The 22795-nt window shown below is 41.6% G+C and overlaps 1 protein-coding gene and 1 long non-coding RNA gene across 5 annotated transcripts in view; one reads left to right on the top strand and one right to left on the bottom strand.

The window, feature by feature from the left end:
- The window catches only part of SFMBT2 (Scm like with four mbt domains 2), a 198284-nt gene that overhangs the window by 95142 nt on the left and 80347 nt on the right, over window positions 1-22795 (top strand). For all 4 annotated transcript variants that reach the window (XM_033100786.1, XM_033100785.1, XM_033100787.1 and 1 more), the window contains exons 6-7: window positions 244-490; window positions 6122-6219. In XM_033100786.1, coding sequence (XP_032956677.1) covers window positions 244-490; window positions 6122-6219 — 345 coding nt within the window. The remainder of the gene's footprint in view (window positions 1-243; window positions 491-6121; window positions 6220-22795) is intronic.
- Window positions 14832-19981, bottom strand: LOC117019221 (uncharacterized). Its single transcript, XR_004422445.1, has 3 exons — window positions 18499-19981; window positions 16157-16395; window positions 14832-15809 (listed from the first exon to the last, which is right to left on the bottom strand). It is a non-coding gene; the product is annotated as an uncharacterized LOC117019221 (long non-coding RNA).

Genomic DNA, 22795 nt, shown 5'->3' with positions numbered 1-22795 from the left:
AAACTGTTATTTTTCTATTGACTTGTGGTTTTTGTTGTTAGATACAGAGATGGGCAAATGGAAACGTGTTGGGGGGGGGCGGGGGCGAGGGCTGTGGAAAGGATGGGGGTGGAGGGAAACACCAGACTGTTTGCCAATAGCTTGGATGATGGTGTGAAAAAATATTATCTTCTGCTGTCATCTGTTTCCATGAGAACCTTAAAATAAAGTTTAAAATAAGGAGTTTTGCTTCTGTTTAAACAGCCTCTGCGAGGGAAAGGCCCTATAGACCTCATTACAGTTGATTCCTTAATAGAACTTCAGGATTCTCAGAACCCTTTTCAGTACTGGATAGTTAGTGTGATTGAAAATGTTGGAGGAAGATTACGCCTTCGCTATGTGGGATTGGAGGACACTGAATCCTATGACCAGTGGTTGTTTTACTTGGATTACAGACTTCGACCAGTTGGTTGGTGTCAAGAGAATAAATACAGAATGGACCCACCTTCAGGTAAGGGCCGAAGCTTTCGCGGTTGTGGATTGTTTGGGAAAAAGATGTGATGCTATTTTCCTGTATGTGTCTCTGGAAAAATATATGAACTCTGTTGTATCTTGTACATCTGAGTATGTGAATATTAAGTGTTTTAACTTAAGAATACTGTCTATGGAGAATAAAACCCAAGACGTCAATTAATAGTGCTCTAAAAGGAGAAAGTTGCGTTGGAGGCTGTGACGTTGACCTAGTTCTTTTGGAATCACTAGTTCAAAAATGAAAGACAATAGATTGGGAATTGGTCATATTCCCCCTTTTTCTTTGGGGATTTTAATAGTCTTGCAAGGAGGTTCCAAAAATCTCCTATCTGTCCATCCATTTGTGCATGCATACATCCATCTATCTAGCCATCCTTCCATTTATATCCATCTGTCCATCCATATCCGTCCGTCCATCCATCCATCCATCCATCCAACCATCCATCCATCCATCCATCCAAATATCCAAACCAAGTGCTTGTCGTTGTATAATCTGTTCTGACCTGGAAAAAAGCAAAGAGAAAAACATCATCATGCTGTTTTCCCTGGTACATTAAAGATTTTAATGAGCTTTGAAAGCTCTGTCAAGTGACCTTCCGTAGACTTAATTGGATAGAAGAGTGCATTATGCTTTCTGACATACCTCACTGGGTCGTAATCTCAGTGTTTACAAAATAACTGCTCTTGAATGTTTACTATGTGCGAGGTGGTTTTACGTCTGCTATGTTGTTTATTTGATTCCAAAAAAAGTGCTGCATGTTTGGTATATTCCCTTTACAGCAGAGAACATTTAGACTGGGGTTAAGCTACTTGTCCAAGGTCACCTAGCTTGGAGGGGGATGCACTGCAATGAAATCCCAGGTCCCTTACCCGTTCCCTTCCATTCCCCTTGATGGCCTTACCAACCATACCAACCTTTTGATGGGTAGCCTCTGAACAAAAACGTTGGATTCTTATAGCATTGCAGATGCCAAGGAAGAAGTACTCATTTCTTCTAGAAATTTCTGATCTTCATTCTGGTCAATTTCATAGGTCTTTTGGAAGCAAAGACCTTAGCTCTTTGCTTTATTAAAATTGCCAGAATTTTTTTTCTCCCATATTAGCTGCCATTGTTAGTCTTGAGTAAATGAAGCTGAGAAGTTATATTTCCTTTTTCTGTCACTCACAGGCTTTAATTGAAAAGCTCCCTGGTTCTGGGGCTCATGTGTTTGCATTTGTGTTGAATTTGACAGGCATATAGACATGTAACATGGTTTTTATGAGTATTATTGTTGTCAACGTTTTGAGAAGCAGCCAAGAAATCCATTTATACCCTGAGTAATTTGGGACTTTGATGACAAACAAAGGGCTTGTCAGCACCATGAGGAAAGATCTAAGCTCACGTTTGCCTTGGGATTCATAACGCTGCAGGAGAAATTTACTTTGTGTGGAAAGTTGGGTGTATAAATCTTAGCTTAGTACCTAATTGCTTTATAAATTTCAGGAGAAACATATATATGCCAGTGTAAAAATTTATAGCAAAGCAAAGGATGACTAGTGGCTAAGTAGGTTCTCTGAATTGTTCCTTTCCTATGAAATCACGGGAGTCTACTCAGCAGTGAGACTGGAAAGTGTCAAGGTAGAAACTTAGGAAACATTTGCATACGAGAGCTCTCTCTCTTTTACATAAGTTGATGTCTTTCTATAATAAGAATAAATTGTGTTTACTGAGTAGTTTTCTGGACATGACTTGTCCATTTCACTGAAGAACTTGTGGCAGTCCCTTAAAGACTTTGGGAAAGGCATTCCTTATCAAGGCGTTATTTTCCAAACATTTAAATTGTAGCGAGAAAGCTTACGTTCAGGGAGAAGAAAACAAAATGCGACAGGACACTCAAAATGTGTCCCCAGCATCCTTAAAGAAACACAAAGTATTGAGCATTAACTGGTGGTGAGAAGCAGTTGGAAGGGCTTGGGGGAGGGGAGGCACACTTTGAGATAAGCCCGTGCGAGTTCTCTGTGCTTTCTGTACCCTCTCTGCTGCGCACCCCAAAGTGTCCACTTGTACACATTTTTTTGGCACCCCCGGTATATATTTAAATCTTTGTCAACTTTGTTTGTTTGTTTGTTTGTTTGTTTGTTTTTGCTTTTTCTTTCCTATTTTAGATAGCTCCTAGACTCAGGAAGTTTCTGCATCTAACTTAAATGCTTCCTGTCTGAACTGTTTCTTTGTCCAAACAGAGCTGTTGGCTTTCGGTACTAGTCAGCTTGGGCTGCCATAACAAAATGCCGTAGACTGCGTGGCTTAAACAACATGAATTATTGTCTCTCAGTTCTGGAGGCTGGAAGGCAAAGGTTAGGGTGGCAGCACAGCTGGGTTCTGGTAAGGGCTCTCTTCCTGGCCTGTAGACTGCCGCCTTCTGAGTTCTCACATGGCCTGTTCTTCGTGTGTGTATGAGGACGGGGTGCAAAAGAGGGAGCCTACTAGCTCTGGTGTCTTCTGTTAAAGAGCACGTCCCATCATGGGGCCCCACACTTGTGAACTCATCTGACCCAATTACCTCCCAAAGGCCCACCTCCAGATATCATCATATTAGGGGGTAGGGCTTCAACACATCAGGGTTGAGAGGATGCCATTACATTTTCCAGTGTCTGTTAATAAGCTTAGATTCGTCTTTCCTCACTGGTCAGAGCCAGGTGGAGCAGGAAGGACTATAGGTTTGGAGGTGTATGAAAGAAAAGGATCACCCCGGACGACTTCTTTACTCTTGAGGCTGTGAGGTGACGATTTTGTACACTCCTCCTTCCTGTAGCACTTACCAGGAATCAGCCAGCCAAACACTTGCACAAAGAGAGGTCACCTCATTTTCACTTAGGCTTCTAGTTAAAGATGAAGCAGGACAGATTTTAATTGCTTATTACTTCCCCACACACAGAATTTGACGTGATACATACACTCTGTTAAATTACCTGCAACACGATCAATCTTAAGAAAATGGTTTATGTTCTTTTAATGGTGATATTTATTGTCCATAAATTTGCCAGTGTAACCAAGTGCCTCTCGTCTAATGAAACACACACATGGAATATTGTTCTCTGCTCATTCAAACCACGAGGTGTGTAGCTTTTGCAGGCAGTTGAGCATCCCAACAAAACTGCAGGTGATTTTCACCTTTTAAGAAAAGAAGTGTGCCTTGCCGTGGGTTAAATTCCAGGTTAGGATTTAATATCCTCAGAAAGAACCCCACAGACTAGGGTAGATGGCTTATAAACAACAGACATTTATGTCTCCCCATTCGGGAGGCTGGACGTCCAAGGTCAAGGCACCAGCAGATTCGTTGTCTGGTGAAGCCTCATTTCCTGATTCCTAGATGGCCGTGTTCTCACTGTGTCCTCACATAGTGAGGGGCGAGGAAGCTCTCTGGGGCCTTTTTTTATAAGGGCACTAATCCCATTCATGGGGGTTTCACCCTCATGGCCTAATCCCCTCCCGAAGACCCCACCCCAAGCACCATGACACTGGGGGGTAGGGTTCCAACATAGAAATTCGGGGCTGATGCAAACATTCAGTCCCTTGCACTGGGCTTCTTGTTACATTTGTCTATGGTTTGGTTGGGAGACAGGTGGCACCAGGTGACCAAGGGCTCAGCTATCTGGGGTGACTTGGGGTCTGCACGTCACCTGTCTCAGTTCTGATAGTTTGGGACAAATCATAGCCATTTGGGGCTTTCGTTGCTCCTGCTTTGCGTAATTTTCTTCAACCATTCTCCTGTTACCCTCTTCTCTGTCGCTCCTCCTGTCCCAGAGACCTCAGTGACAGACTGCAGGACCTCAGAGCGCCCACACAGGGGACCTTTTCTTCCCTGTATGTCTGCAGACCCTCCCTTTGCTCTTGTCTTTTGGGAATTGCCATCCTTTCCTGTGACTCCGTTCTCCATTCACTAACATGCTAAGGTGGAACTTCCTACGTATTAGGCTTCCAGATCCCTGGAAAAACCAATGTATTCTTGTCTCCTCAGGAGGTCCAGGCTCTTGCTTGTCCCTAACCCCCAACCCCTTTTAGATGCAGCACTTGCTGTCCTCTGGGCTTTGCCCTCTGGGGTCCTCATAATTGCTTCCCCGCTTCTCGGATATTTCGATGCCAAGATGAACCACTGGACGTTCTAGCAGATCCTTCTATCCCTCATGGGACAATTTATAGGGCTCCGTGACCTGGTCCCTCTTCCTTCTTTGAGAGCGATTTCTTCTCAGCAGACCCTTAGGTTGTTCTCAGCACCACCTGGGATGTTGGAGGGACCATTCCCTTATTCTCTGTAGAGGGTATTTATTGGGGCCCCACTGTGTTTTCCCAAATATGGTAGTTACTGCTAAAGAAGAATCACATTCTATTCTTGGTCTAACGTAGAAATGCCAAATTGGAAAAAAACATTCCCAGAGGTAGAAGAGTGAAGATGAAATGCTAGAAAGGATTCTAGACAATATACACACAGGGAGCCTATTTAGTCATTAATGACCCTTCCTGTGTCTTCACGTAACTGACAGTGAATGGAGAGGGCAAAGCATTGGTTACTTGGCTAGTTGTGGCAGCATCTTTCGGCTACCATAATTATGGTAGTCTGAAAAGTCTAAATAAACTGCCAAAACACGGGGGCTTCAAGCTCAAGGTGAGTTCAGAAGCGGTGAGGATCATAATATATGGCTCCATGTGAAAAAGCAGACATGCAAGAAATTAAAAATATAGCCCCAGAAGTTTAAAGTTGCCTTTTAACTGCTTAGATTCATACTCATACCCTGTCTGTCTGTCTGAGGGATCCGGGATTGATATAGGGACGGTATAAACATGTCTACTTAAAAGTGAGTGCTTCTGCAAATCCTGTTTTGATAAGGTCTTAAATCTGTTGAGATCAGATCATAAAATTCCCCCCGCTGTGTCAGCAATCGGTGAACAACACACTGTGCTCAACCAATTTTTTTTTTTTTTATTTCAAATTGTGCATTTGGACAGCATCACCTCCATTCGTAAATCCCTCCCTTCCCACCACCGCGGGAAAAGTATGGGCTGCATGTGGTGTGTTAGCAACGTTTCAAGTATAAATATTAAACTTGGTTGGTAAATTTTAATTTACCTTTTAATAACTTTTCTGATTTACATGGACTATTTTTAGCATATGAGAGCCTAGAGATTTAGTGAAAAATAATGTTGTAATAACTGAAAATGCCAGAGAAGAGTCATTTCTAGTTTAGCAATTTATCAGATAGTAAGTTCTTCATCAGTGGATATTACTTCCCAGGTAGTATATAGAATTTGGGGCACCAGATGACTGAAGATGTTGCTAGTGTGATTTATACCATTAAATTACTTACAGAATGCCAACGGAATACCTGCAAATGTTCCCTGAAGAAGAGCCCTATTAAGTTTATTCTTCATTTCTGAAAGTAGAATCCCAAGTTGCTATTTAACTTCAGAAAATCCCTTTAGCAGGTGGTCTTTTATGGCAGGCAGGGTGTGCGTTTTTATGGTTGCTGAGCGTGCCAGCTTATTATAAAGTCCCGGGATGATAAAACTCAAGAAAGAACCACCCAGTAGAACATTTCAGTCCTTAAACTCTTATGTGGTTTGCTGTTGATACAGAAATCTATCCTTTGAAGATGGCCTCTGAATGGAAATGTGCTCTGGAAAAATCCCTTATTGACGCTGCAAAGTTTCCTCTTCCAATGGAAGTATTTAAGGTAAGATGTGGATTGACAGCAATTTGTCTCCTCTTGTCAAGAATAAATCGTGTAAAAAGTTTCCTACATCAGATCTTTTCCCACTATCTGAAAAAGCTACCTTCTTGACCAGTTTCCGTTTTAAATGTTTAAAATGTTATCTGTTCCGTACTGCTATGTTTTGTAATCTTCACAGAGACTCATATTACAGGAGACAGGTGAAAAATTTTTAGGTTTACTGTTTTTCTCCCTAATGCATTATTGTAGAAAGCTCATTTTCTCTTTCTCACTCCTTATGGAAGAAACAAAAGAAAATATGAAGAAAACATGGAAAATCTATTTTTGGTATTTGTTTGATAAAAATAATAGAACATGATGCTTTTCTCGATGGTTGAGTTTCCTTGATGCCTCAAGAAACTTGTTTGAGTAACTATTGGTTATTAGACCTTATTTTAACTGCTAATAATAGAATATGGAAGAAACATATCACCACTGAAATGGATCTCCAGGTTCTTAACATTTAGAAAATTATGCTTAAAACTTACATGAAGGAGCATATTAAGTTCTGGGCAGGAATGATCCATTGAGGCCAGAGGAAATCATAAAACCGTTCTTATTTGGAACCCGAATATGTGGGAAAGCCGCCACCACCCTGTTCATTTGCTCGAGCGCTAAATGTGATTGTAGATGATTGACGTAAACTTTCTAGTCCTGAGAGGACACATTTCTGCAGCGCGGTGGAGGTTTTATACGGGAGGTGAAATTAAAATGGTGTTTCGGTACCACGTGAGGTAGGAGCTTAAGGCTTGGGCGGGGGGCATTGGCGTCCTGAATTTTATTTATGCGAACTCCTCACTTGGCATTTTAACCCGTCATGGCAAATCCTGGACCTTCCTTTGTGCAGCACTTTCCTGGCTGGTGATGTTGGGCTTATAAAGACCTCTTTTGAAGCTAGTTATATAATTGCGTTCTGAAGAGTAATGCAATGATGGCTTATACAGTATTTTAAGCTTACTGTTCCTTTAAGTTGAGGAACAGTATAAATATAATAGGTTGTTAGCAAAAGTGATCATTCACAAGAAACATTATCGTGGGTATTTCGTTTGTTTTTGCTAACTGACCAAATTCTTCTCACTCCTCTCTCCTTCCCCCTCCCTCCCTTTCCCCATAATATCCTCCCCTGTAAAAAACAATAATAATAAATAAAAATATCATTTAATCTTCTGTAACCTGTCTGGCTACACTGCCTCTTCATCCTGTCCACCCCCGTCACTGTCTTCACAGTGGCCTTAACAATATTTTAAATGTACAAATCTGATCGTGTCCCTCACCCTTGAGAAAAATAATTTTTGTTTGGAAATATATCATACACATGAGGATTTTAAAGAGCACTACAGTGAGAAGACAAGTCCCCACCCTGCTGTCTAGACATGGGAAGTTGCCCATTCCTTGGAAGCCGTCCACTTACTGTCCCCTGATCCTGTCTCCTAGTTCTGCCAGGATCACCGGTACCTTAACTTCGGTGATAATCATTTCCTGGCTTCTCCTTGTAGTGTTACCACCTGTGTATGTTTTCCTAAATTTGTTTGCTTTTGACAAAATAAGAAGCAAGCACAATCCTAATTATTTTAGGAGAGGCCATTTTCCTGCTCTTTGGAGGGGAAGATGGCTGAACGTTGTTTGGACAGCTGGCTTCACTTTTCTTCAGAGTCTGCAAGAGAACAGGGTAGGTAAAGTCATGAGCTGAGAACCCTTAAGAATAATAGGGATCGTAGTCAGGTCATCTCCCAAAGTTGTAGCATGAACTACAGGTACTGGACATCCCTTAGAAAGATGGACAGGAATCGGTTGGTTTATATTTTCAGCGTTTATGGCTTTACTCCAGTTCGAGGAACAGCCCCAGGCACATTTCTTGCATTGAATCGAATGTTCTCCTCTGCTCCAGGCAGCTGGGCCGAGAGCAGGGACCGGAACTTGTTTAGTGTGTCGTCAAAATGAGCCAGATGTTGTTTACAGTCTTCGTCTGACTTGCTTTGGCATTCTGTCCTCAGGTGATAAAGGTGATGAAAGGTGAGAAGCCATCTTAGTGATGGCGGCCTACAGCATTTCTTCTCATTTCGAGTGCCATCTTTGTTCCACTCTCATGCTTCATTGACAGTTTGTTTGGGTATAGAATTCTAGGTTAGCTGTCACTTTTCTCAGGCATTTGGAGGTATTGCTCCCATTTCTTTTCTTTCCTTCTCTGGAATCTTATATTCTCTTTTTCTCCACTGTTCTGAGATTTCACAATGGTATGCCTTGGTGGGCATCTCTCTTCTTCCATAATGCTGGTTCCTTTGGGCATCTGTAACTTACGCCTTTAATTTTGGGGATATTTCTTTTAAAATGATGTCTTCTACCTCTCTTCTCTCTTTTACTTTCTTGATCTGTGAACATGTGGGTATGGTAACTGCTTGACTAGCTTTACATTTTTTTCTTTTTCTCATTTTTTTTTCTTTCTTTTTTTTTTTAATTTCCTTGTCTGTTTGCTCTATAGTCAGAGGTTTCCTTGATTTATTTGTGCTGGCATGTTCTACGGGCACTTGTTTGGTGTTTTTTTCTCTGAATGCTCCGTTTATAGTCTCCTGTTCTTGCGGCATAGAAACATGGATTTATCTTTTTGGAATTAAATTGATTTAAGTTTTTTTGTCTCTGGATGATGTTTCCTCCACATTACTTTTGGGTTCTGTTGTTTTTCTTAGAGGCTTTCCTCAAATACCTGAAAATCCTTGACTGTCTGCTCTTGGGTAAAATGGGGGATTAGAGAGCTGTGGGCAGGGCTGGTCAGTGAAGGTCACCTTGGAGGGCTACTTCTTTGTAGGGTGGTATTCCCTCTTTAACTGATTTCCCATGGTGAGTTTTCAAACTTCCCACCTGGGGTTCAAGGTCCAGCTGCCAGTGTCCTAGGCTGAGTGATATGTACCACTCCCACAGACCAGAGACCATCTGTTTATCTTTTTCAGAGAGATTGGGGGAGGTCAGTGGCTTTACAGAATGGGGTAAGGGAGGGTGTCTGTGAGTCTAACTGCTTCCCAAACAGTTCCCAACCCCCTTATTTTATCCACTAACATTCACCCCTAGATTCAAACATACTTGATGTTATTGGGTTCTGATGATTCTGCATTTTTCACTGGGTTCTCAGCTTTTCCACTGAAGGTTTAGGGTTTCATTCTGTTGACTATATTGAGTTAAGTACTTGTTGTTCCTTTGCATTTTAGCTTCCATACCTTTGTTGCTGGTGAGTGGGTTTGTCTTTTAAAAAATCTCTTTACTGTACTTCTGGATAGAGCTTAGGAAGAGGTAAAATTAATGTGGATTTTTAGTCTGCCAATTTCATCGGGCACTCCTAATTTTAAAAATTTTGTAGTTGGAACAATAGGATAAAACTCCACGTCCTCGCAGGATGCACCGAGCTCAGTGTGACTTGGTCACGCAGTCTTCTGTTGTTCAGATGTGCCGAGCCCTCCTCCATGTTTTCAGATGCCCTTTGTACCTGTTTTGTTCTTACTGTTAAATTCCTACTCATCCTTCAACTGCAGATAGAAATCCTCTAAAAGAGCCCTTCCCTGGACCTCTGGCCTCTGTCCCTGGCCAAGAGGAGATTGGGCTTGCTTGGGTGCCGTCTGTTCTTCCTCGTCACCAAGGTCACACTTGTACTTCATCCTTTGTGCAGCATCCTTCTCTTTTTGCCTAACTTTGAAGCTCCAGGAGGACAGGGACCAGGTCTTTCTGGTTCATTGTTGAATCATTGAACCAAACATAACTTCTAGGCTGTAGTCGTACTCAACAAATATTTGTCAAATGAACTGAGTCTTGAATGGACATATGTATTTAACTCCTGGAATTAAAAAAAGTTCGAGTTACTATAGTTATGGATTAATTGGCTATGCAGACTTATTATTTAGAACTGTGAATATTAAGCCTCAAAAGGTATAAACATTAATAACCCTAATATATTTTTGATTGAAATTTTACTAATTTATTTAAATATTTATTCAATAGCTACTCTCTGCAAAAGCCTATTGACTTGATTCTAGGGTTTAATAATTTGTTTACATTTTCACAAAATACAATTACCTTCTTCCCCTACTTAAATGTCTGTCTGTTCTAATTTAGCCTATTATTTTGACGGAGTACTTGAGAATTATCATCGTATTCAATATTTTATTCATACTTAATAGTTGCTATAAGAGTAGATACTGGATATTTTCTGTTTTTCACAGGGCCTACCACAAGGAATAGGCACTTCATGTATAAAACATTGGTTGAATTGAAAATTATGTTTTCTTAAAGCTTGTGTGGTACTTTTATACTTGTTTTCTCTTATTTTCATTTGGTGGAAAAGAAATGGGCAGTTTTCATTTCTTAACCTTGCTTTGTATCGAGTGAACATTTATACACTTAATTTTGAAATCATGAGAATAATCACTGTATTCATTTCCTAAGTTGCTGTAATAAATTACCACAAACTGGGTGGCTTAAAACAACAGAAGTTTATTCTGCCATAGTTTTGGAGGCTAGAAGTTAAAATAGAGGTGTCAGCCAGGCCCTGCCCCCTCTGAAAGCTGAGGGAGAAACACTGTGATGACTCTGTCCTAGCTTCTGGTGGTGGCTTGCTGGCCTTAGCATCTCTTGGCTGGTGGCTTGTAACTCTAGTCCCTGCCTTCATGTTCACATGACTTTCTCTCTGTGTGTCTGTCCAAATGTCCCTCTACTTGTAGGGACACCGATCATTCAATTTGGGTCCATGCATGATAATGCAGTAGGATCTCAGCTTAATTTGATGACATCTGCAAAGACCCGTTCCCAAGTCAGGTCACTTTCACTGGTTCTGGATGGTCATGGATTTTTAGGGCTATTCAGTCCAGTGTAACCACATTTCATGTGTGTACAGTAATTGAAGATATCATGTCATAGTATTCTCCACTGAGTTATTCTACTTACACAGAGCTAATTAAGTGCAGAGAAATTACATGGGGTGGGGGTAGGGGGGACACATGGGAGAAGGTTCAAATTCTCTTGAACTCTGCTTCACTTCATAAAAACGAGAAATTTTCTGTCCCTCTTAAGTTTTTAGAAGTAATCAGCGAACGGTATTCTCCAGGGTGCAAAAAATAGAACTTAATTCCCTCTGTTACTACTATTTGAAAATCACAGCAGGCAAACTTATGTGGATTGCTTTCATTCTGGTCAAAGGTACATACGTTTGGATTCATCTGCGAATCATCATAGATGCATGTTGTTATGGAAAATTTCAGTTGTTCCGAGACTGAAGTCAAAGCTAAGCACATTTAATGGACAGAGATGGGAAATATTTCAAAGCAATTCTTTTTATTATTTTTACACTTTAGATAAAATGGGTGTTTTGATGGGATGAATCTCATGCTACTGCAGTGTTTGCCACTTTGCAGAATGTGTTTCCACATTGGTATCTGTGTAGCTATGTCTGTAAATTATGTCTGCAACCCAGTACAGTTCATATTCCCCTCCTATCATGCGTCCAAACAGTAACAGTATAAAAGCAAACTCATTTACCTGGGATTTGAGAGAACACTGATGGCTTTTGGATACCATATTTTCCTGGGAATTCTGATTTCCCTTATTTGGAAAATGCAGATAATCTTCAAAATGTACCTCCAATTGAAAGATAAGTAATTAATGAAATGGGTACCAAAGTGAAGGAGATAAGAAAAAAAAGCATTTTATTGAAAAATGATGAAATAATTTTTTTCCCCCTGAAAGCCAGCTTCATTATTTAGAGACTGCCCAAACAATTCATATAGTAATACTAATTTACTCTTGAAAACTAGTAAGTACACAGAGGTGACCTTACTGCATATCTGCATGGTGTCTCCCTGGCTTTCTTTTTTTTACTTATGATGTAACCTTTGTAAGCCATCATTTGATTAACTTAGGACACATCCCATTATCAAAGTCAAATAACCCAGTTTCAGCAAAAGCTTTTTACTTATGTCTTCATAAAGAATTACTAGGATGGCTTTCTCTGTTTGTTTCTATTATCAAAAAATGGAGTGATTACAGGACTCATTCAGTTTTTTTAGCCAGCGATTCCTATACTATTTCAGGTTTCTAATTCACTTTAAATATTCACCAAGATACAACGAATGGGTATGGGGGAGTTTTGTTCAATATTAAAAATAGGGCCAAGGGAGACTCAAAATTAAGCATCTAACTATAATTAATGTACTTTTTCATATGGCAGACATTCATAAGCCTTCTGTAATTACTGTTGCTTTTCATTCTCTGCAGTTCTTTTAAATTATAATCTACATCTGTGACCCCACTTGTTTGCAAATATCAGATCTACAAATATGAAACAGCAGTTCCCAGTGTACCAGTTAATTGAAGCACAGTAAGTTTCCCTTAGACAGCTATATAGCCTGGGGAAAACACGCTCTCCAGTTTCCTTCAGTCATGACCACACCTTGAATTTCAAGGAAAGAACATTATTTGAAATATCACTAAACTCCATTAACCATTTTTATCTTGTAAAGAAGTGAAATTGACATTTTTTAAAAAAACAGATTTTACTTTTTGGAGCAATTTTAGGTTCACAGAAAAATTAAGGGGAAGGTACAGAGATTTCCCGCACACACACAGGCTCCCTGTTCTCTCAGCATCCCCCACGAGAGCTGAACCTTTGTTAGAATCGATGACCCGACACTGACACCTCATTTTCATCCAAAGTCCATAGTTTTCATTAAGGCTCCCTGTTGGTGTCGTATATCCTGTCAGCTTGCACAAATAAATGTATAATGACGTACCTCCACCATTATAGTGTCATATAGAGTATTTTCACTGCCCTAAACTTCCTCGGTGCTTCACCTCCTTATCCATATTTCCCCCCTATAGTTTGAACTTTTGTTTGTCATTAAAAAACAAAGTTTACAATCTCAGTGTCTCGGAAGTTTCAAATAAGCTACTGAGAGGTTTGCAGTAGAGGGAAGGGAAGAATAAAGAGGTGAGACTTGAGCTCAGAGACCTTGGCTCCCTCCTTGCAGGCTCTCTCTCACGCTCACCTCTGTGTCAGGGTCCCCAGATCTGCCCCAGGTTTGGTAATTCACCAGGGCTCTCAGGACTCAGGTGTTGTTACACTCGCAGTCACACTTAATTATAGCAGAAGGACATAAAGCAACCTCAGCACAGGGAAAAGCCACATGGGACGATTTCTAGAAATCTATGCACAAGCTTACAAGAGTCCTCTCCTGGTGTGTCCCACGGGAGACTCTGAATTCCTCTTGCAGTGAGTTGTGACAACGCATGCTAAGCATTGTCTGCCAGGGAAGCTCATTAGAGACTCAGTACCCAGGGTTTTTATTGGAGGCTGGCCACATAGGCACCCTCTGCCTAGCATGTACCCGAATTCCAGACTCCCAGAAGGAAACTAGAGGTTTCCGTATCAACCATGTGGTTTGTGCAAACAGTCTCAGCACAGTGGGCCAGTCTCATATTTAGGAAAAAAAATTATATCAGTGTAGGGTACTGTTTATCAGCTGTTCCCAGATATCAGCTAGGGCTAACCCTGCAAGCAAGCCCTTTCTAAGGACCAGAGTCTCAGGCCTGCCATGGTAATCCATTTAGTCCATCAACAGAGCCTGTTGGCTCTACCTTCAAAGCATATCCCCAATTCATCACTCTTCTCTTCGTTTGTCACCACCACCCTTGTCCAAGCTGCCATCTCTGTCTCCTGGAGTGTTGCATTCGTTTGGGAACTTTTTTCCAGCTTATAATCATTGCTCCCCTATTGTGTGTTCTCAGAGAGCAGCCAGAGTGATTCTTTTGAAACAAAATTCAGACCAAGTCATTCTTTCACTTGTACCTCTGGTGGCCTGTCACCCACTCAGGGTTTGCTGTCCAGGGTCCTGCATGGCCAGTTCCTTTACCCGTTTGCTGCTCAGATCCAGGCCCTCATATGCTCTGCTCCACCCTGGCTTCGGGCTGTCCCTGCAACACTAAGGTGCCCCCACCCCCCACCCCAGGCTTTGGCAGTAATGCTCTGGCGGCTTGGAAAGTGATTCTTTTCCCCCCACCCCACCCCAGATGCCTGCATGGCTTCCTCCCTCTCCTTCCTCAGGCTTGCCCCATCCCTTAAAATCAAAAATAGCACTTTTCACCACCATCTCCCTGTCATCATCCCCTGCTTTATTTTTCTTCATACCATGTTTCTCCGAAAATAAGACCTAGCCGGACAGTCAGCTCTAATGTGTCTTTTGGAGCAAAAATTAATATAAGACCTGGTCTTATATTTATATTATATTATATTATATTATTATATTATATTATACCGGGTCTTATAGTAAAATAAGACCAGGTCTTATATTAATTTTTGCTCCAAAAGACACATTAGAACTGATTGTCCGGCTAGGTCTTATTTTTTGCATCTGATCAGTTTCCCTTTGCTAGAATGTAAGCTCTCTAAGAGCAGATTGTTTATTTTTATGTCTCATCCACCTCCAGGGCCATGAACAGTGCCTGGCACACACAGTAAGCATTCAATAAAAGTTCTTGAATGGATTGGTGAAGAAATAAGTACAAAAATCATCGTAGAAGAATAACAGCTCAAGGGAGGTCATCAGTGTAACTTCAGTGAAATAAATCTGTGAGTGGTTGGGTGACTATGTCTAGAAAGGAGAGAAAGGACTCAGTTGTTAGAGCACGGTCCATTCACAATCAGCCAAAAATACCCCAGGTCAGATTGTGGCTGAGAACAAGAGATAGCTGAGAGCACTGAGAAGAATACTAGGGATGAACTGAAATTAAGGAAACGTCTCAGCATGAAAGAAAACCACGTTCTGTGAAATCCCACTGTTCATGAACTTGCCGTGTCAATGTTTGCTTCTTGCTGAAAATGGTCACAGAGAAGACTTAATACAGCTTCACCTGTGTGTGGGGGGGCTGTTTTTCTTCTCCGTGTGTCTGGCGTTGACTGTCTCTCTGGGTCTTTATGATACTGGGTTCTAAGTTGCTGTGGTGTTACGTATTGTTTCCTCATCAGACAAGCAGATCTGTGGAGATACATGGGGCTTGAGGACGGAAGAGGGAGCACTGGCACGAAATGGCTGGGCTTCCTTCTAGTCGGTCTGTTGTCACACTCCACACTGCGTTGTGTTGCCGTTCCTAATATCACACCCACAGTCCACAGGTATGTACTGTAACTGTGAGTATACGAGACGTTGATAGGCAGGGACGACCCAGTGCTTCCTGGTTACTTCTGTTTTATTGGGAGCTGAAGAGAGATGTGCTTTTCGATGGGAGACGGACCCCCGGGACGCTTGCTATGTTGCATTCTCGCCTCCCCGACCAGTTCCCAGTCAAAGCCGATGGCTGTGGTGGAGGTTAAAGGGAGCCAAGGACGTGATAACTGAGTTGTTTGCTTCATCAGGACTCCCAGAGGACTGGAAGTGTAGCTGGTCTAGAAGTGGGACAAAATATGCAGTTCTTGGTGCCCCTCCTGCAGCTCAGGTTCTGTAGTCTCTGACACAGGTTATCTGTTAAACGGATCCAGAATTACGTATGTGTACCAGGTAGGAGTTAAGAGGAAGCCTTGAGATCTGTAAATAAAGGACTTTTGGTAAGGACAAATCAGTGAGTTAAATCTAGTTTGGTCTGGTTTCAAGCTAGGACTGTCCTACTTTGTTCCTTGCGTCTCCCTTTCCTCACAGGTTAATTTTTAATAAAGAAAAGGAAGGGGCAGCTGAGAGAAGGCTAATTGATAAAGATGCTGCATGTGTCATCATTATTATTTCTTTTAACACAAGCAAACAAACTTAAAGAAAGATGGGTATTCCGAGCACGTATTTTTTCCCTGTTCCTCACAATTCAGGCAGTGCTCGTTATACACTGAAGATTCCATGTCTTGTTATTTCTTTAGTTGTTTTCCCGGCTTGGAATTATGTACCTGTCAGTGTGATGGTAGCTTTAAGCCTTGGGAGGGAATCTCTTCTGCATTTTCGCATCTGAGACCTCAGTGAAAGGCCAGAGAGAGAATGTCACACGTGGCAAAGAGAGAAGGGCTTTTCTTTCTCATTCCATCTGGTGCAGCCAAAGGGGTAAGAAAGGAAGCGAGCTGTTCTCTCACGATAGATTGTGAAGTTGCGGTTGCCATGGTGACCGGTTTCTTTTTCTCTTGTTCAGCAGCTAAATGCAGCAAAAATAAAAAAAATTCGTAGCTAAGTTTGGCCTTCAGGTAGGATACTTATATTCTCTCAGATTTGCTTTAGGCTCCCTATGTAAGGACAGAACTTAATTTTTTTGGCCTGACATTCCCGGGCAGTTCCACCTGGCAGTGTGTCTGATACCAAATCATTGATCAGTCACTGTTGGTGTGGCACGTGACTGATATTTCCTTCTCATCAAGTTGGACTCTAAGGGTTCTTTTAAAGAAAGGCTGCCTCCTGAGATGGTAGGTCGTTTTCTTATCAGCCTGTGACCCTGTCAGCATTGCTGACGTACCTTCTGAGTTTTCTATGCCGTGGCGCACACCTAGGCCCGCAAAGCATAAGCTCTGCAAGGGTAGGGCCCCAGTCACTCCAGTGCCGTCCTTGTGTCTTTAAAGATTGGGAGAGGTTTGTGAAACAGTCTCTCTCTGGGACGAGAAATCACGGAGAAGTTGAGCTTATGGAATATCTGGCCTTCGCGCCTTATAGAAGGGAGAGGGAAAGAGCTTGTCTGTGGTTATTCTTTGTGTGTTCTGGGCTCTGAAATTGAAGCCCATGAATTACATAACTGAAAGAGGACCGGGGGAAGGGGTGCATCTCGTGTCGATGAGCCTTGGAGAAAGTCTTATAAGAGACATACTACAGAGGGCGACTTTGGTCAAACAACAAACGTAACTATAAAAATCGCAAAGCCCCGACATATAAAGAGTTTGTTCTAACGATGGCTTGATCTCTGGGGCCTGAACACTGCTGCCTGCAGTCTGCTAGACAGCAACTCGCTTTGAATTCTAAACGTGAAGAATGTAAGAATGTAGTCAACTTCTGGTTATCTGGTCTGTGAGTTCTCATTCCCAAATGGCTGCTGGGAGCCGCTGATTGATTATTCTGGCGCTCACCAGTTTCTGTAGTGCCATGGAAGGCAAGATTATATTAGCATGAACTTAGTGTAATTGGTGTTGGGATATGGGGTGGGGGGCGTGAATCTCTTCTTTACAAAACAGAAACATTTCAAAGTGATTGTGGCATCATATTTTAGTTTTTACAGATTTTTCTATGCTAGTCTCCATTAATGAAAATAATTAAAACTTGATTATAATTCTTCATTGGAGGATGTGATAGTAAACCACAATAAAATTGGTGGGAGGCGGGTTTTGTCCCCTAAAAACACACACAGATCGTTTGGGGGTTAGCTCATTCTTTAATCTCCACGGTACCTTTCCTTGACAGGAGTTTGCAAATCACAGAGTCTAAGTAGGGAAACTGATGTAAAAAGAAGTTAAGTCCTTTAGGTCTCCAGAGCTTTAAGAGCTAATGGAAAACGAGGACCATGTGTGATAGGCTCCAGCACACCAGTGCTTCTGTGTTACTGAACCCCGACTTTCAATGCACTCCCTGCTGTCCCGGGAAAGGGACCTGAGGTTGTGTGTGTAGTTGGGATGTAAATAAAAGCATGGGAACCCTTTAGTCCTGTGTTTTCTCTTTTCACGTCCGTGGAGAGCCATTCTACACCGAGTTTCCTTGTCTTGATGGCGTGAAAGTCAAGGGTAAGGTTAAAATCTGCTTCTAGTTTTGTTTCCGGCCCCATTTATAATGAGAAGGATTAGCGTAAACAAGTCAGATAAACTCTCGCATAACTAGTATATCATGGCACTCTTGCAGTTGCCGGTGACATATCTAGACCCTGACAAGAATAAATTTTCCCCTAAGATCTAGATTTTTCTGAAAGGAAACACATGCATGCATGGCACACAAACCTCCTAGTTTACAAGGTAGCTTGGGGAATTTAGTCACTTCACTTGCCGTTTTGCACAAATTCATCCAATCACTGGACATCAAAGGTTTCTTGAGCACCCAGTGATTCCTGGAGGCGGCAGGTCCATCATTGAGGGTATAACTAGCTAGGCGTAGCTGACATAAGTCCTTGTTCTCGTGTCATGAGTTACACACCTTTGGAATATCTTTGGCATATATAGTAACCCTTCCAGACCCTTGAGAATAGCATACAGGGGCACAGAGTAAAAACAAAAACAAAAACAAAACGAACATGCCAACGAAGCCATAGGTAATTCACACGAACTCCCACCTCATTCTCCTGTGGACCGTTGCTCCAGTAGCACTGATGATTGCTTCTAATTCCTGAGCACGGGCAGGATGAAACGGACTGGGCACTCTGCATACGTAACCCTGTTATTCTCACCGTCAGCCGGTGTGGTGGGCAGTACTAGTCTTACTGTACACTCGAGGAACCCAAGGCCCAGAGAAGTTACTGTCCTTCCTACCTCATAGAGAGCCTGTGCTGGAACCAGGACCCAAACGCAAGTCTATCTGAATGCCAAGGTCAAGGTTATTTTTCCCCCATTGCTTTGTACAGTTTTTGGAAGTAAACTAGGATATTTCAAGGCTGAGCCAAGTATTATTGTAACAAAGAACCAGAGAATGAATCCTGAGAGTGTGAAGTGCTGCCCACCAAGGAAGTGTAGGAACTGGCACATGCCGACTGACTCATTACTCATTTGCTTTTGGTAGAAGCTCTGCCAGTGTTTTGAGCATATGGTTCTCAACTGGATTGAACTTGCGCCTCAGGGGACGTTGGGCAATGTCTGGAGGCTTTGACGGTCATAGCTAGGGGTGCTACTGGCATCTAGTAGGGAGAGGTCAAAGATGCGGCCCTAAACATCCTACAATGCACAGGACAGGTCCCGCATTCAAATTCTCTGGCCCCCACATGCCAGCAGTGCGGAGGTGGAGAAACTCTGGTGAGGTGGGTGAATCCTCTCACCTGGAAACAGGTGGACCAGTTGAAGCGAGGACAGCGGGCTTTGAGGAAGGCACTTGAGACCTGAACTGTTCTTAGGTCTGTGCCAGGCTTGTTGGCAGTGGGCACTTTCCAGTTTGGAATCCTCCCCCCTGTGACAGAACATGGTTGGGAGGGTATCAGCTTCCTGTGTTCCAGTAGCCGCTGTCCAAGTCTGGGAAGGTGAGAACCCAGTCATCCTGCTCTGTGGGGAAGGTTTGCTCTTCCTTTACCAGCTCTTCCTTCTTTCTGTGAAGGGTGGTATCTAAATGAGTGGATTTAGGGCTGTTGGTCATATTTCCATGACAACAGTTTAGTTGCATTCGGGGCTCTCAGCAGAAGGGGCAGCCAGCTATGATTCTGTCCACCACATTCTGTCAGTGGGGTGTGAGGCAGGGAGGAAAGCTGACCCACCGAGAGGCCCCCAAGTTCTTCTTCAGCCAGCAGCACTGAGATGGTCTAGAGCGTTGCTGTGGAAACACCAGAAGGTTCTCTCACTTATTGGGAGAGAATTAAGGTTGAGAAAAGACAGTGTGACCACTGTTTACCTAAACACACAAAATCAGCCTTGTTTTTTTTTTTCTTCACAGTGGCACTGTAGGGTGGCATTTCTTGCCACTTACACCTGCTTTTATGGTGCTAAATGTTAATCAATGAAAGAGATTCTCAGCACGTCTGTTTTCTTTTAAACTATCTAATGTACCAGTTTTGGGACTTCCTGTGAAATAGGCCTCCTATAATTGCCATGTAATAAACCCTTGTGCTTCAGGGTGAAGTATACGGCACTACATTTCCTCAGTACTATTTTTGAACTTGATTTAATGCACAACTAGTAGATAAAACTGCTATTTTTGGCTATAAGTAAAAAATGGAAATGCTTATGAGTGTTCAGCTTACAGACTTTTTATTGCATTTTTTGTTATAAATATTTCATTGGCTAAATTTAATTCAGTACAGCGGAATTGAAATGTACTAATGATGTTGCCTTAATAAATGCTGGCATCCTAATGTCCAATTTTAGATGAAACTAATATGAGAGTAATTTTCTAATGAACATATGAGCACTAGATCACTGATAAAACAAAAAGAGGAAAACTGTGATGAATTGCACTGGATCTGGTTTTTAGCATGATGTATTATGTTGATAGAGATAAAGGAATTAAAGTGTAGTTCATTATATATCAATTTGAATGTAATACTAATTAAAACCTTCCTTTCACTTCACTGAAGCCTATTCTTAGAAATTATGCAAATTAATCGAGGCCTTTGAAAAGATTCAACGTTGGAGTCCCCTGTGGACCCAAAACTGGATGTTGGGAACTGACAAAATTATACTGGCCATACCTTCGTGTAACTATGATACAGTAAATGAGTTTGATATTTTTTTAAAAATGTGGAGGAGGGCTGCATTGCATATCTATTTGTTGTCCATTTTATTTCTTAACAACATAAGCAAAAGGAAAGAGCCAAAGAATGAAAGAGTGATGCTCAGATTGCCAACCCTGAAGGGAAATTCCTGTAGCCTTGGGTTGTGGGACTCAGGCGAAGACTTTGGTTTCCACACAGGGAATGATTTGCTGCTCTTCTTCCATTAAAATCCCCACCAAAGGCATTTTCATTGTGTTGAGTTAATTAGTTTGAACTCACTCTCCCCTGTGCCACATTCTTCATATTTTGAGATCGTGTGAGGTGTATTTATCTAATGAAGCAGGGACGACAGGAAGCATTTTGGGAGTCTGTGATAGTCACATACTAAGTTATCAGAGTACAATGTACAGTTCTTTCAAGCCCCTAAAGTAGATGGAGAGAGGGGAGTTACGCTCAAGTAGGCATGTGGGAGAGAGCGGAACCTAAAATGACCAAATGTTCTTTCTTTTTTCATATCTTTCTTTTGTCTTTCAATCAGTAATACTCTTCATCTCCTATAAATGAATGCTCATAGCCCTTTGTCTCTTTTATAAAGAACTCCGGTTTTTCCCCTGAAGCTTTGTCACTCTCAAGTTTAGGTTGGTGCTTACTCATGGATGACTAAGGCAGCTTTGTGCAGTAGTGTTTCTTTAATAACTATGTTTGATTCTTCCAGAATCATCTGGTGCCTTCTTCCAGCCATGGCAATGCCTTCAAAGGCAAACATTTCATCAGAGGCTGATGTCTAAAGCAGTAGGTGACCAGTGTGTACTCTGAGATGGTCTCATCTTCTCGACCTGTTTCATCGGTGAAACAAAGTGAGATGTGAGCCAGACTGTAAAGCCAAAATGACCAAATAGGTCGTGGTTTGTCCCAACTTCTTTGCCAGCGCTATACTTCATATTTATCACTCGTCAGTCATTTTCTAACTCAATCTCAAGCCTCTCAGTGTCACATCATCCACTTTTCATCCACATGCATTAATGCTTAACACAGTATTTGCAATACTCCCCACAGATTGATACTTACGTGGCCTTTGCAGCCAGGAACATTTTCTAGATTTACTGCGTTTCTCAGATTAACCTGCCTGGATTAACACTGATAACGTTATGAGAAAGCAGGTATTGATGAAAGTTGACTTAAGCATCATGGGCATTTTGCTGCACACTTTTCTTCAGTCTTCATTGCTTAATGGGCACACGCAATCCATTCGTAAAAACTATTCGTCTATTGCTGATGAAGATGGCGACTGACTTTATGGAAAACATTTTGCGGGCAGTTGTTAGTGTCGGAATTCTCTCTGATACACTTTTTTCATAAGCCATTGAAAAGTGTTATGAATTAACAGCAAAAGTGGGAGCTTTTAAGTAAAAAAATGAGCAGTATTAAGAACTATCACTTTTTAACTTGGCAATATGTCTTGGAAATAAAAATTGGGGGAGCCTGTAGGTCGTAAGGGTTTTATTTGTTTGGTTACTAATTAGCAATAAAAACAATTTAAGTGCTCCTTTTTGGTCTTTGCTTCCTAGTGTGTCCTATAATTTGATATTTATTCATGACTTAGAGTCAGACCACTGGGATTTGATCCTGGTTCCTTATGGTAGCTCTGTGTCTTTGCTTAGGTAACTTTACTTCTCTGTGTCTTAATTTCCTCACTGTGAGATGGGTACTGCCCAACAGTCTTTTGTGAGGGAAAAATTATAATGCAAGGAAAGGGCTTACACGTGTTTATAGTATGTTAATTCTTATTGTTTCTACCTGCTTGATATTCTATACCAAAGCAAGTTATTCTCGGTGCAGAGTCACTGTATCTTACTAGGACAATGTGAGAGTTACTTGGGTTCTGGAGTGAATAAAACTGATGAAACCTGAGTGGAAAACTGAAGTTGATGGACACATAATCTCTTGTACATTGTCAATCGACTGAAAATAAGGTTCCCTGACGAGCGATTTTTTTTTTTAAGGGGAGGCTGGTAAAACAGTCCTCCAATGAAATAAATGGTATTTTACTTCTAATCAATATAAAACTACTTCAGGGCAAAAAATAAAATTTGTAGCTATGAATGTCAGTGGGAACAACGTTGCCAGCATTTCTTCAATGGAGTTTTTCTGTGTGCAACTTCACTGGACTCCAGACATTTAAATAAACAGTATTTCTTGAATGCGACGGGCACATTTA

The sequence above is a fragment of the Rhinolophus ferrumequinum genome (assembly GCF_004115265.2).
Source record: "Rhinolophus ferrumequinum isolate MPI-CBG mRhiFer1 chromosome 5 unlocalized genomic scaffold, mRhiFer1_v1.p scaffold_110_arrow_ctg1, whole genome shotgun sequence".
Taxonomy (NCBI): domain Eukaryota; kingdom Metazoa; phylum Chordata; class Mammalia; order Chiroptera; family Rhinolophidae; genus Rhinolophus; species Rhinolophus ferrumequinum.
This window is presented reverse-complemented; position numbering and strand designations above follow the sequence as displayed.